The following is a 15296-nucleotide window of genomic DNA, read 5'->3' as shown; positions in this document are numbered from 1 at the left end:
GGTGAACGTTGGTGAACGCCACTTTCAGGTCTCTCCAGAGATGCTCAGTTGGGTTTAGGTCAGGGCTGTGGCTGGGCCGGTCAGGAATGGTCAGAGTTGTTCTGAAGCCGCTCCTTTGTTATTTTAGCTGTGTGCTTAGGGTCATTGTCTTGTTGGAAGGGGAACCTTCGGCCAAGTCTGAGGTCCAGAGCACTCGAGAAGAGGTTTTCTTCCAGGATATCTCTGTACTTGGCCACATTCATGTTTCCTTCAATTGTAACCAATCATCCTGTCCCTGCCCCCATAGCATGATGCTGCCTCCACCATGTCTCACTGTGGGGATTGTATTGGGCAGGTGATGAGCAGTGCCCGGTTTTCTCCACACATACCGCTTAGAATTATCACCATAAAGTTCTATCTTTGTCTCATCAGACCAGAGAATCTTATTTCTCATAGTCTGGAGTCCTTCATATGTTTTTTGCAAACTCTATGTGGGCTTTCATATGTCTTGCACTGAGGAGAGGCTTCTGTCAGCCCCTCTGCCATAAAGGCCCGACTGGTGGAGGCTGCAGTGATAGGTGACTTTGTGGAACTTTCTCCCTTCTCCCTACTGCATCTCTGGAGCTCAGCCGCAGTGATCTTGGGGTTCTTCTTTACCTCTCACCAAGGCTTTTCTCCCACGATTGCTCAGTTTGGCTGGACGGCCGGGTCTAGGAGGAATTCTGGTGGTCCCAAACTTTTTCCATGTAAGGATTATGGAGGCCACTGGGCTCTTAGGAAGCTTGAGTACTGTAGAAATTCTTTTGTAACCTTGGCCAGATCTGTGCCTTGCCACAATTCTGTCTCTCCGCTCCTTGGGCAGTTCCTTTGACCTCATGATCCTCATTTGGTGTGACATGCAGTGTGAGCTGTGAGGTCTTATATAGACAGGTGGGCGCCTTTCCAAATCACGTCCTATCAGTGTAATTACACACAGCTGGACTCCAATGAAGGAGCAGAACCATCTCAAGGAGGACCACAAGGAAATGGACAGCATGGGACTTACATAGGAGTGTCTGAGCAAAGGGGCTGAATACTTATGACCATGTGTTATACTGAGCAAAGGGGCTGAATACTTATCACCATGTGATATTTTAATTTTTCTTGTTTAATAAATTTGCAAAAATGTCTTTTTTTTTTTTTTTTTTTTGTCAAGATGGGGGATGGGGCAGAATGCACATTAATGAGAACAAAAATGTACCAAATGGCTTCAATGAAAGAGTGAAACATTTAAAGGGGTGTGAATACTTTCCGTACCCACTGTATCTTGCTGTTGTAGCCCTGGACCAGTACTGTGGGCATGAAGGTGCCGTCCCCGGAGCCTTGTGCCCCCCTCCTCTACCATCCGCACCCCGGGGCTCGGGTCCTCTTCCCTGATACATGGATAGAAACCATCAGCAGTACAGACGGAGGCTGGAGCTCTCACTAACTGACAGCAAGCAGAGATCTTAGAAATCATAAGAAAGTAGAGGATAAAGTCAGTTAGAAAGTTTTGTTGCACATTTATTGACGGCCGGTGGCTTTCAGTCCTGGATCTGTCGCCGCCGTTCACTTCTCCCGTTTCTCCTCCGCAGGATTACGAAGCTTTTTTCGATGCCAGAGAGAATAATGAGTTGTACACGTTCCTGGGCATGACGCCTCCACCGGGATCAAAGGTAACGGGACCATCACATAGACCAACCCACTGTGCGGGGGAGGGGCGGGTGATTGCTGCAGATCTCCAGGCTGATCCAGGGTCAAGGCCAAGGATTTCTACTGTCTCTTCCTTCTAGGAATATTAACCCCATAACATCCAGCACCGCCTCATCTGTTTTTAGCAGTCACTCACTCAGTGGTGGCGGGGGAGGGGCAAGAAATTGTGGGGCCCGCTGCGGTCACTTGTGGGGCCCGCTGCGGTCACTTGTGGGGTCCCTGCGCCCGCTGCGGTCACTTGTGGGGCCCGCTGAGGTCACTTGTGGGGTCCCTGCGCCCGCTGCGGTCACTGCCTGGCTCAAATACACACAGGGGCCCCCAACATCTTGTTCTCATGTTGTTTTCTCTCCGTTCGCAGGAAGCCGAGGCTTTGGCCCAGCAGACAGCTTGAAGCCGCCATTCCTCAGCACCGGACCAGAACTTTCTGAACTTTTCAGGGCGTCTTGGATGCTTCATTCCTAAACTCTTACCTCTCCTCCGTGCAGCAATGATTCGCTGACTGTCCCTTCCCCCACCCCCACCCCTGTCGTAACGCCACCACCGCCAGTGCCAACATGAATGCCAATGATGACCAATGAAAACAAGGAGGAAGGGTGGAATTAATATGAGGACTTTCATCTTCCAATTCCTGCAGCGCCGTCTGGCGGTCGGATCGTCTGCGCTGCGGGCGCCATAATCGTCCGATATTAATGGGTACAAGCTCCCCCCCCCCCCCCCCCTCCCCTCCCCCATAGGACCGACCCCCTAATTACCCCTTAACATAGGTGCCTTTTAATTTACCAGAAGACGCACAGAATGAGCTCTAATGTCTTATTAATTTTAATTAAAGAGACCGTACCCCACAATGAGATCAGTGACGCCTCCTCTGGGGAGATGGGACCAGGGCAGGGACCCCGTTAGCTCCCAGATGTCCTATTACAAAACAAGCACTTCACTTCCCAGCATAAAAAAAAAAAGTTTCTGTGCTCCTGCTTTCTTCAGGCTACTTTGACTTCTTTTCTGAGTGACTGTCCCTTTAAATCTGCAGACTGCGACAATCAGCCATCCTTTTCTTACCATAGAGCTCCCATCGCCAAAAGTCTTCCCAGTTACTGTTTTTATTCCCAGCAGACACATTCCAGTGCCCGGCGTGCTGTATACGCGTCTGCGGCGTGCTGTATACGCGTCTGCGGCGTGCTGTATACGCGTCTGCGGCGTGCTGTATACGCGTCTGCGGCGTCCTATACGTGACCCGCCATGCTATTCATTCACTAGAGGTGATTGGGGAATTAATGTTGCGGATTTATATGGTGCCAACAACACCGACTATAGTCACTGTGCCGGGCAGAATGGTGAATATTAGTGACAAAATATGTCCGGAACCAAAAGTTCCTACTGATCCGGAATACAGGGGGTGTGGGAGCGGAGCAGCCGCCGTCTAATGGCCTTTATACTGGGGCTACACCGCGACTTTGGCCGGCTGCAAAGATCATTCTGTACCGGAAGTGAAGCCGCAAGCAAGTTGCAAAATCTGCAACCGGTTCCATCTTTTGGGGACGTCTCGTGGTTATGGTATATTGCGAGTTTACACCCGAGACCCCATTCACTCTCATGTTGCTGCGATGTAGCAGCTGCACATCCAGCGTCGGGGCCAAAGTCGCCGCTCAGTCCCAGCCTTTTTTTTTTTTGTACAAGCTGTAGATTAGTCATAAAAGGAAGACAAACATTTCATAAAGCAGCTAGGAATATGGAAAATTCTGAAGTGTGAGAGCAGCGCCATCTGGTGGTCATGGGATATAATTGCGTGATAGCACCATCTGGTGGTCATGTGGGAAAATAGCTAAAATAACAGCGCCATGTGGTGATAATGTGGAATATTATGTGTAATAACAGCGCTCTCTGGTGGTAGTGTGGGATAATATCTATAATGGTGCCATCTGGTGGTAGTGTGGAATATATTGTATAATAACAGCACCATGTAGTGGGAGTGTGGGATAATAGCTAAAATAACAGCACTATCTGGTGATAATGTGGAATATTATGTGTAATAACAGCGCTATCTGGTGGTAGTGTGGGATATTGTGTAATAACGGCGCCATCTGGTGATAGTATGGTATATCTGTAAAATAACAGCGCCATCTGGTGGGTGTGTGGGATATTACTTGTATAACCATGTCATCTGGTGGGTGTGTGGGATAATAGCGCCATCTAGAGGTAATGTGGGATAATATCTATTATAGCGCCATCTGGTGCTAGTGTAGAATATTGTGTAGTAATGGCGCCATCTGGTGGCTGTATGAGGAATCATGTGAAAGCATTGAGTGGAACTATTAACAATGATTCTTTTGTATAACAGTGCCATCTGGTGGCTGTATGTGGAACTATCATTATGCATAATAGCAGCGCAGTAACATCCGGAGCCATTAATATGTATTACAGCGCCATCTGGTGGTAGTGCAGGGAAATCATCATTGTGCACAGTTTCGCCATCTAGTGGTGGTATGAAGGAAGGACCATTCTGTAAATAGCGCCATCTAGTTGTAATGTGGGAAGCCATGGTTCAGTGTGACAGCATTGCCAGCGGTGGTGACCCTGGGCGCTGTCATGCTGCTCCACCTGGTGGTAACTCGCAGTACTGCCGGCTGCACTCTTTACATTCCCCCTCGCGCCTCTTCTCTATTTTCCCGCAGTTTTGTCACTTCTTATCCTCCATATTCTCATGGATTGGGCCAATCCTGCGCTCGCCTCTGTACGGTTCGGCTTGAAGGCGGCCATCGATTATCTGCAGCTTCCACTTCTGCAGCGTCGGTTCAGTTGGAGCAGAATAATCCTGTAACCTCCTGCTCCGGAGATTCCCGCTGACTACAACCCCCAGCATGCCCTGACGCCCGCCGCAGGCAGAATGACTGACGTTCCTGACCGCAGACGTTCCGCCGCCATCTTCCCGCGCTCCTCACGTTTCGCCGTCTTTTCTTTCGCGTTTTTGTCACTTAATTTTTGTTTCTAATAAAAAGTCTTAAGTGTTTTTTTGATTTTGCAAAATCTTCAGTAAAAAAAAAAAAAACAAAACAAAAAAACGTTCCTCTGTTTCTTGAGTCTTTTTGTGGCTTCTTCTGCAACTTCAGATGGTGAAATAACTGATGGAAAGGAGATGTCACAAGTGGAGCCGCGAGCAACGTCCTCCACCAGGGACAGCAAACCGGAGAACTACAAGTCTCAGAATGCCCCGGCCTCTGGTGCTGAGACCTTGACAGCTAGAGGCTATTAGTGCAGAGAACGGCAACCGGCGAAAGCGCAGCATTGCATTTCTATCATTGCTCCAGTCACCTCCAGAGCTGCGGTCACATTTTGCTGTTTCATCATCTTATCCTGCAGTCACCTCCAGAGCTGCGCTCACTATTCCGCTGTTACACCATGTCATATCCTGCTGTCACCTCCAGAGCTGCGATCACTATTCTGCTGTTACACCATGTCATATCCTGCTGTCACCTCCAGAGCTGCGATCACCATTCTGCTGTTACACCATGTCATATCCTGCTGTCCCCTCCAGAGCTGCGGTCACTTTTCTGGTATCTTGTACTACAGTAACCTCCAGAGCTGCAGTCACTATTCTGCTGGTTCATTGAGTTATCCTCCAGTTCCCTCCAGAGCTGCAGCTGACACAACATCTGATGACCTGAGCACATTGTCAGTGATATTGTGGCAGATGCGGAGCTCGGCAGGACATTTGCTCTAATGCTTTTTTTTTTTTTTTTTTTTAACATGAGTGCTAATAGAGATGTGTGAAATCCGCTCCATATTCCACTATTGTCCTAAGGATGCAGAATCATCATCATCCACCAGAGACAAGACGCAGCAACCACCACACCACAGTCTATAGCTGGAGTAAGAAAGAATCATCTAGTGGTGATTACCCCCGAGAAACCCCCCGAATATAAGAAATCTGCCAATATGGGGAACAATGGAAGGTCCATAATAAGTAATGTGTGTCCCAGCAGAATAGTGAGTGCAGCTCTGGAGTATAATACAGGAGGTGACTCAGGATCAATAATGTAATGTATGTACACAGTGACTGCACCAGCAGAATAGTGACTGCAGCTCTGGAGTATAATACAGGATGTGACTCTGGATCAGTAATGTAATGTATGTACACAGAGACTGCACTAGCAGAATAGTGAGTGCAGCTCTGGAGTATAATACAGGAGGTAGCTCAGGATCAGTAATGTAATGTATGTACACAGAGACTGCACCAGCAGAATAGTGAGTGCAGCTCTAGAGTATAATACAGGAGGTAACTCAGGATCAGTAATGTATGTACACAGTGACTGCATCAGCAGAATAGTGAGTGCAGCTCTGGAGTATAATACAGGAGGTAACTCAGGATCAGTAATGTATGTACACAGTGACTGCATCAGCAGAATAGTGACTGCAGCTCTGGAGTATAATACAGGAGGTAACTCAGGATCAGTAATGTATGTACACAGTGACTGCATCAGCTGAATAGTGAGTGCAGCTCTGGAGTATAATACAAGAGGTAACTCAGGATCAGTAATGTATGTACACAGTGACTGCACCAGCAAAATAGTGACTACAGCTCTGGAGTATAATACAGGAGGTAACTCAGGATCAGTAATGTAATGTATGTACACAGTGACTGCACCAGCAGAATAGTGAGTGCTGCTCTGGAGTATAATACAGGAGGTAACTCAGGATCAGTAATGTAATGTATGTACACAGTGACTGCACCAGCAGAATAGTGAGTACAGCTCTGGAGTATAATACAGGATGTGACTCAGGATCAGTAATGTAATGTATGTACACAGTGACTGCACCAGCAGAATAGTGAGTACAGCTCTGGAGTATAATACAGGATGTGACTCAGGATCAGTAATGTAATGTATGTACACAGTGACTGCATCAGCAGAATAGTGAGTGCAGCTCTGGAGTATAATACAGGATGTAACTCAGGATCAGTAATGTAATGTATGTACACAGTGACTGCACCAGCAGAATAGTGAGTACAGCTCTGGAGTATAATACAGGAGGTAACTCAGGATCAGTAATGTAATGTATGTACACAGTGACTGCACCAGCAGAATAGTGAGTGCTGCTCTGGAGTATAATACAGGAGGTAACTCAGGATCAGTAATGTAATGTATGTACACAGTGACTGCACCAGCAGAATAGTGAGTACAGCTCTGGAGTATAATACAGGATGTGACTCAGGATCAGTAATGTAATGTATGTACACAGTGACTGCACCAGCAGAATAGTGAGTACAGCTCTGGAGTATAATACAGGATGTGACTCAGGATCAGTAATGTAATGTATGTACACAGTGACTGCATCAGCAGAATAGTGAGTGCAGCTCTGGAGTATAATACAGGATGTAACTCAGGATCAGTAATGTAATGTATGTACACAGTGACTGCACCAGCAGAATAGTGAGTGCAGCTCTGGAGTATAATACAGGAGGTAACTCAGGATCAGTAATGTAATGTATATACACAGTGACTGCACCAGCAGAATAGTGAGTACAGCTCTGGAGTATAATACAGGATGTGACTCAGGATCAGTAATGTGATGCACAGGGAGTCGGCTGGTTTTGGAGAGTCACTCTATATATGATCTGTGTGTCGGGGTTCAGGGGTGAGGGGCTTTACACTTCATGTTCAGAGCTGGCATTCCTCTTGGTTTCTGAGGGGCCGGACGTGTTCCTCTCCTGTTGGGGTAGTTTTTGGATTTGCCCCTGTCAGAAATAATCATCTTTCTCCTGATTTCTCTTCTCGTCGTTTGTCTTTGTGATATTTTTATGAGGAGCCATAAAATCTGCAGAATGAATTCCCCTGTACGGATCCGCGAGAAAGCGATGAGACCGCGAGCGAGGGCGAGACAATGCCGACACCGTATCCAGAGGAGCGATGTCTGGGTATTACTGCGTTCAGGGGCTCTATAGGGCGCAGGAGACCCCACACAATAGCCCTACACAGCACAATACCGGGCACACAGCGGCGCCTAACCAGCCACACCCTGGAGCCATCCTGTGCTGCTATCTGTACACAGTGTATGATATGGCGCCACAATGTAACACGGGATCAATACACGACATGCAGCAGGTATCGCTGTAGGTCAGTAATGTGAGGACACATGGCATTCAATGACCGCATCATGTGTATACAGTGTGGCGGTATTATATGTGCATTGTGTGGTGGTATTATGTGTGTATTGTGGTGCTATATTCTGTGCATTATGTAGCGGTATTATTTGTGTTTTTTGAGGTGGTATTTTAAGTGTATTGTGCAGCTATATTATGTGTGCATTCTGGTGCGGTAATATGTGGGTATTGTGAGGCTGCATTATTTGTGTAATGTGTGGTAATATTATGAGTTTTTTGTGTAGCGGCATTACTTGTGTATCTTCTGGCGGTATTACATGTGTGTATTGTGGAGCTATATTATGTGTATTATAAAGCCGTATTACATGTGTATTGTGTGGCGGTATTATTTGTGTATTGTAACGCTATATTATGTGTATTATGTGGTGGTATTATATGTGCATTGTATGGCGGTATTATGTGCCCGTTATATACAAAGTCTAACAAACGTTTTGGTGTTTCGTCCTCACAAAAAATGACAAATCCTCACATGATCCGCGCTCTGTTTACACTCCCACCTCTCACATACATACGTTGCCACCGCAGAGCGACGTTCCACATTACCCTATAATTCCAGCGCCTTCTGTTGTAAGCAACTTCTCCTTTTAAACTGGAATTTAGAAAGCGGAAGTGTTGAGCGCTCATTGCTCGAGGTCACAAGGTGCTGGACCTCACAAGCACCAGAACCTCAGAGAAGAAGGATGAAGAGGGGACGCTGGCGGCCGGCCCGATGAGCGAGGAGCGCGGCGCCGAATGGTAAGAAAATGATATATATCACACGGAGGCGATCACTGCAGAGCCACGGACATGACACGCGAGGTATCTGCATCATAGTGCATATTACAGCATCACAGAACCACGAAAGACACCGGCACCTATCGCACAACTCGATCCGATCACCTCATATCTTTACATGGTTAATAGTGTAGAGTCACATAATATATCTGCAGATTATATAACGACACATCAATTACTAATAATTATATATATATTATAAAAACATAGAAACTGCTAGTAGTGCTAATAATCATAATGTAAGATCCTGTCTGCAGCCACCACTAGGGGGAGCTCCCTGTATACAGAGATACATGATAATATCCTGTCTGTAGTCACCACTAGGGGGAGCTCCCTGTATACAGAGATACATGATAAGATTCTGTCTGCAGCCACCACTAGGGGGAGCTCCCTGTATACAGAAATACATGATAAGATACTGTCTGCAGCCACCACTAGGGGGAGCTCCCTGTATACAGAGATACATGATAAGATCTTGTCTGCAGCCACCACTAGAGGGAGTGCCCTGTATACAGAGATACATGATAAGATCCTGTCTGCAGCCACCACTAGAGGAAGCCCCATGTATACAGAGATACATGATAAGATCCTGTCTGCAGCCACCACTAGGGGGAGCTCCCTGTATACAGAGATACATGATAAGATTCTGTCTGCAGCCACCACTAGGGGGAGCTCCCTGTATACAGAGATACATGATAAGATTCTGTCTGCAGCCACCACTAGAGGAAGCCCCATGTATACAGAGATACATGATAAGATCCTGTCTGCAGCCACCACTAGGGGGAGCTCCCTGTATACAGAGATACATGATAAGATTTTGTCTGTAGTCACCACTAGAGGGAGCTCCCTGTATACAGAGATACATGATAATATCCTGTCTGCAGCCACCACTAGGGGGAGCTCCCTGTATACAGAGATACATGATAAGATCCTGTCTGCAGCCACCACTAGGGGGAGCTCCCTGTATACAGAGATACATGATAAGATCCTGTCTGCAGCCACCACTAGGGGGAGCTCCCTGTATACAGAGATACATGATAAGATCCTGTCTGCAGTCACCACTAGGGGGAGCTCCCTGTATACAGAGATACATGATAAGATCCTGTCTGCAGCCACCACTAGGGGGAGCTCCTGTATACAGAGATACATGATAAGATCCTGTCTGCAGTCACCACTAGGGGGAGCTCCCTGTATATAGAGATACATGATAAGATACTGTCTGCAGTCACCACTAGGGGGAGCTCCCTGTATACAGAGATACATGATAAGATACTGTCTGCAGTCACCACTAGGGGGAGCTCCCTGTATACAGAGATACATGATAAGATCCTGTCTGCAGCCACCACTAGGGGGAGCTCCCTGTATACAGAGATACATGATAAGATTCTGTCTGCAGCCACCACTAGGCGGAGCTCCCTGTATACAGAGATACATGATAAGATTCTGTCTGCAGCCACCACTAGAGGAAGCCCCATGTATACAGAGATACATGATAAGATCCTGTCTGCAGCCACCACTAGGGGGAGCTCCCTGTATACAGAGATACATGATAAGATTTTGTCTGTAGTCACCACTAGAGGGAGCTCCCTGTATACAGAGATACATGATAAGATCCTGTCTGCAGCCACCACTAGGGGGAGATCCCTGTATACAGAGATACATGATAATATCCTGTCTGCAGCCACCACTAGGGGGAGCTCCCTGTATACAGAGATACATGATAAGATCCTGTCTGCAGCCACCACTAGGGGGAGCTCCCTGTATACAGAGATACATGATAAGATCCTGTCTGCAGTCACCACTAGGGGGAGCTCCCTGTATACAGAGATACATGATAAGATCCTGTCTGCAGCCACCACTAGGGGGAGCTCCTGTATACAGAGATACATGATAAGATCCTGTCTGCAGTCACCACTAGGGGGAGCTCCCTGTATACAGAGATACATGATAAGATCCTGTCTGCAGCCACCACTAGGGGGAGCTCCCTGTATACAGAGATACATGATAAGCTTCTGTCTGCAGCCACCACTAGGGGGAGCTCCCTGTATACAGAGATACATGATAAGATTCTGTCTGCAGTCACCACTAGGGGGAGCTCCCTGTATACAGAGATACATGATAAGATCCTGTCTGCAGCCACCACTAGGGGGAGCTCCCTGTATACAGAGATACATGATAAGATCCTGTCTGCAGCCACCACTAGGGGGAGCTCCATGTATACAGAGATACATGATACGATTCTGTCTGCAGTCACCACTAGGGGGAGCTCCCTGTATATAGGATACATGATAAGATCCTGTCTGCAGCCACCACTAGGGGGAGCTCCCTGTATACAGAGATACATGATAAGATTCTGTCTGCAGCCACCACTAGGGGGAGCTCCATGTATACAGAGATACATGATAAGATCCTGTCTGCAGCCACCACTAGGGGGAGCTCCATGTATACAGAGATACATGATAAGATTCTGTCTGCAGTCACCACTAGGGGGAGCTCCCTGTATATAGGATACATGATAAGATCCTGTCTGCAGCCACCACTAGGGGGAGCTCCCTGTATACAGAGATACATGATAAGATCCTGTCTGTAGCCACCACTAGGGGGAGCTCCCTGTATACAGAGATACATGATAAGATCCTGTCTGCAGCCACCACTAGGGGGAGCTCCCTGTATACAGAGATACATGGTAAGATCCTGTCTGCAGCCACCACTAGGGGGAGCTCCATGTATACAGAGATACATGATAAGATTCTGTCTGCAGTCACCACTAGGTGGAGCTCCCTGTATATAGGATACATGATAAGATCCTGTCTGCAGCCACCACTAGGGGGAGCTCCCTGTGTACAGAGATACATGATAAGATCCTGTCTGCAGCCACCACTAGGGGGAGCTCCCTGTATACAGAGATACATGATAAGATTCTGTCTGCTGCCACCACTAGGGGGAGCTCCCTGTATACTGTCATACAGTGGTGGCTGCAGACAGGATCTTATCATGTGTCTCTATATACAGGGAGCTCCCCCTAGTGGTAACTGCAGACAGGATCTTATCATGTATCTCTGTATACAGGGAGCTCCCCCTAGTGGTGGCTGCAGACAGGATATTATCATGTATCTCTGTATACAGAGAGCTCCCCCTAGTGGTGGCTGCAGACAGAATCTTATCATGTATCTCTGTATACAGGGAGCTCCCCCTAGTGGTAACTGCAGACAGATGTTATCATGTATCTCTGTATACAGGGAGCTCCCCCTAGTGGTGGCTGCAGACAGGATCTTATCATGTATCTCTGTATACAGTGAGCTCCCCCTAGTGGTGGCTGCAGACAGGATCTTATCATGTGTCTCTGTATACAGGGAGCTCCCCCTAGTGGTAACTGCAGACAGGATCTTATCATGTATCTCTGTATACAGGGAGCTCCCCCTAGTGGTGGCTGCAGACAGGATATTATCATGTATCTCTGTATACAGAGAGCTCCCCCTAGTGGTGGCTGCAGACAGAATCTTATCATGTATCTCTGTATACAGGGAGCTCCCCCTAGTGGTAACTGCAGACAGATGTTATCATGTATCTCTGTATACAGGGAGCTCCCCCTAGTGGTGGCTGCAGACAGGATCTGATCATGTATCTCTGTATACAGGGAGCTCCCCCTAGTGGTGGCTGCAGACAGAATCTTATCATGTGTCTCTGTATACAGGGAGCTCCCCCTAGTGGTGGCTATAGACAGGATCTTATCATGTGTCTCTGTATACAGGGAGCTCCCCCTAGTGGTGGCTGCAGACAGGATCTGATCATGTATCTCTGTGTACAGGGAGCTCCCCCTAGTGGTGGCTGCAGACAGGATCTTATCATGTGTCTCTGTATACAGGGAGCTCCCCCTAGTGGTGGCTATAGACAGGATCTTATCATGTGTCTCTGTATACAGGGAGCTCCCCCTAGTGGTGACTGCAGACATAATTTTATCCTGTCTTTGTGTAGAGGGATTTTCTCTATACTAGCCCTTATCCTGCAGGCCCCTGACTTGCCTTAGTTTTGCTTTGCGCTCTTCTTCTGGGTGGTGACTGTAGCGTGCCGCGGTTTCCACATTCGCACTTTCTGTGATTTGCACCTGATGTCTCATTTCCTATTTCTCATAAATGCATAAAAGAAATTACTGGAAAGAGGAACATTGAGGATAAAAATGAAGCAAACATGTGATGAAGGGGCGGGGGTGGGGCAGCACTGAGGAGTCACTAACATGGGGAGGACAATATTTATTGTGTAAAATATAGCTCCGCAGTTGCTCCTGAAGTGTCATGTGAGTGTACTGTTCCCCTCGCCCAGTCTGTGTGATATTAGGTGCACAACACACATACATATATATATATATATATATATATATATATATATGTCTCACCTCGTGCACATTGTGATCTTGCACCCTTTGCTTTTCATGTGGCACTAAAGGGTGTTTAGCCTTGTTTTTAGCACCAAATTCAATATTTTGCCCGACGTGGGGTCCCCTTATTTTTGGTAGCCAGCTAAGGTGAAGCAGCCTGCAGACCACCGCCGTCAGCTCTACCTTGGCTGGTAATGTAACACACAGGGCACCCCACACTGCTATTTTAAATTATTTATTTAAAATTAAATAATTTAAAACAAAAAATGTGGGGTCCCCCAACTTGGATCACTAGGTAAAGCAGACAGCTGGGGTCTGGTATTCTTAGGCTGTAGTGGGGGGAGGGGGATTGTTGTCCAAATAAAATCTATTTTTCTTTCTTCAACTACTGGATTAGTAATGGGGGGTATCTGATAGATGCCCACCCATTACAAATACCAGGGCTTGATGCCAGCTGACAATTCACATCTGACATCAACCCCATTTATTATCTAAGTTGCCACTGCATCAGGGCAACGGGATGAGCCGAGGCGAAGCGCCAGGATTGGTGTATCTAATGGATGCGCCATTTTTGGGGCAGCTGTGGGCTGCTATTTTTAGGCACGGGGGGGCCCAATAACCATGGACCTTCCCAGCCTGAGAATACTAGACTACAGCTGTCATCTTTACCTTAGCTGGCTAATAATAATAAGAGGGGCCCTCTGAGGCTGCGTCGTGTGGATTATATATAGTATATTGTATCTGTCCTGTATGACCTTGTGCTCAGTCCTCTCCATATTGTTTCTCCGCAGACTATCGCAGTGGTCGCCATGTTGTCGGAGTCGTTCCTCTGCACAGCGATCTACAGAGACCTGCTGAACATTGAGGAGCAGAAGGATGGAGGGAAGGAGAATTCCTTGGCGGAGTGTTCGGGGATCTCGGCGTCTGACTACAGAAACTGTGGAATGGATCCGCAACGTCCGGCTGAATCCTCAGTGACGCCGTCACAAGCGTTGAATATCCCGAAGCGCGAGGCGGTGATCGCCGGTTCCCTGGACCTGTACACGTCGTGGTCCAGCCCGTACGGCAGCATCTACAAGAACTACCCGGACCTGCACATCGCTGGCGATCACATCCTCCATAAGGCGGACTCCGGGTGCATCCTAGACACGGACTGCGAGGACGGGCCGGTGCTGCTCTCAGCGGACATTGACAGCAGCAGTCCTCCGGGTGACAATTCTGGGGGGCTCCTAGAAGGAAAGGGGCCCCCCAGTGTAGAGAGCCAAATCTCGCCCTCTGCTCCCTTCTCCAACTCTGTACTGAACGGATTCATAGAGAAGAAGATGCAGGAGGTTTATAAGCAGTGCTACGAGGAGACCCTGAGCACCGGCACCTCCCCGCACCCGCACATGTGGTCCGCCATCCTGCACAACATGCACCAGATCAGCCTGCAGATATCACAGGAGCACAACCTGCAGGGTCCGTGCTGCACCACCAGCGGGGGCAGCTCCGAATTCATCACTCCGGTGCTGCACATCTCCGGCCAAGACAGCAAGACCAAACCAGGGGCGCTGGGCAGCAACTGGGCGCGGGTGCACAGCAAAAAGTGACACTGCGCAAGACCATGAGTGCACAGCAAAAAGTGACACTGCGCAAGACCATAAGTGCACAGCAAAAAGTGACACTGCGCAAGACCATGAGTGCACAGCAAAAAGTGACGCTGCGCAAGACCATGAGTGCACAGCAAAAAGTGACGCTGCGCAAGACCATGAGTGCACAGCAAAAAGTGACACTGCGCAAGACCATGAGTGCACAGCAAAAAGTGACGCTGCGCAAGACCATGAGTGCACAGCAAAAAGTGACGCTGCGCAAGACCATGAGTGCACAGCAAAAGGTGACGCTGCGCAAGACCATGAGTGCACAGCAAAAAGCGACACTGCGCAAGACCATGAGTGCACAGCAAAAAGCGACACTGCGCAAGACCATGAGTGCACAGCAAAAAGTGACACTACGCAAGACCATGAGTGCACAGCAAAAGGTGACGCTGCGCAAGACCATGAGTGCACAGCAAAAAGTGACGCTGCGCAAGACCATGAGTGCACAGCAAAAAGTGACGCTGCGCAAGACCATGAGTGCACAGCAAAAAGTGACACTGCGCAAGACCATGAGTGCACAGCAAAAAGTGACGCTGCGCAAGACCATGAGTGCACAGCAAAAAGTGACACTACGCAAGACCATGAGTGCACAGCAAAAAGTGACGCTGCGCAAGACCATGAGTGCACAGCAAAAAGTGACGCTGCGCAA

The 15296-nt window shown here is 48.1% G+C and overlaps 2 protein-coding genes across 2 annotated transcripts in view; both read left to right on the top strand.

Moving 5' to 3' along the window:
- The window catches only part of SH3BGRL (SH3 domain binding glutamate rich protein like), a 29559-nt gene extending 24845 nt beyond the window's left edge, over positions 1 to 4714 (top strand). Inside the window, exons 3-4 of the mRNA XM_075323085.1 lie at positions 1593 to 1673; positions 2069 to 4714. Coding sequence (XP_075179200.1) covers positions 1593 to 1673; positions 2069 to 2101 — 114 coding nt within the window. The 3' untranslated portion in view covers positions 2102 to 4714. The remainder of the gene's footprint in view (positions 1 to 1592; positions 1674 to 2068) is intronic.
- Positions 4715 to 8515: 3801 nt separating this feature from the next.
- Positions 8516 to 14869, top strand: LOC142250253 (TLR adapter interacting with SLC15A4 on the lysosome-like). Its single transcript, XM_075322380.1, has 2 exons — positions 8516 to 8599; positions 13805 to 14869. Exons 1-2 carry the CDS (start codon positions 8597 to 8599, stop codon positions 14600 to 14602), a joined length of 801 nt encoding a protein of 266 aa, XP_075178495.1. The 5' UTR covers positions 8516 to 8596; the 3' UTR covers positions 14603 to 14869.
- The last annotated feature ends 427 nt before the right edge of the window (positions 14870 to 15296 follow it).

The sequence above is a fragment of the Anomaloglossus baeobatrachus genome, chromosome 9 (genome assembly GCF_048569485.1).
Source record: "Anomaloglossus baeobatrachus isolate aAnoBae1 chromosome 9, aAnoBae1.hap1, whole genome shotgun sequence".
NCBI lineage: Eukaryota > Metazoa > Chordata > Amphibia > Anura > Aromobatidae > Anomaloglossus > Anomaloglossus baeobatrachus.
Note: the sequence above shows the minus strand (reverse complement) of the source record. Positions and strands in the feature narration are given on the sequence as shown.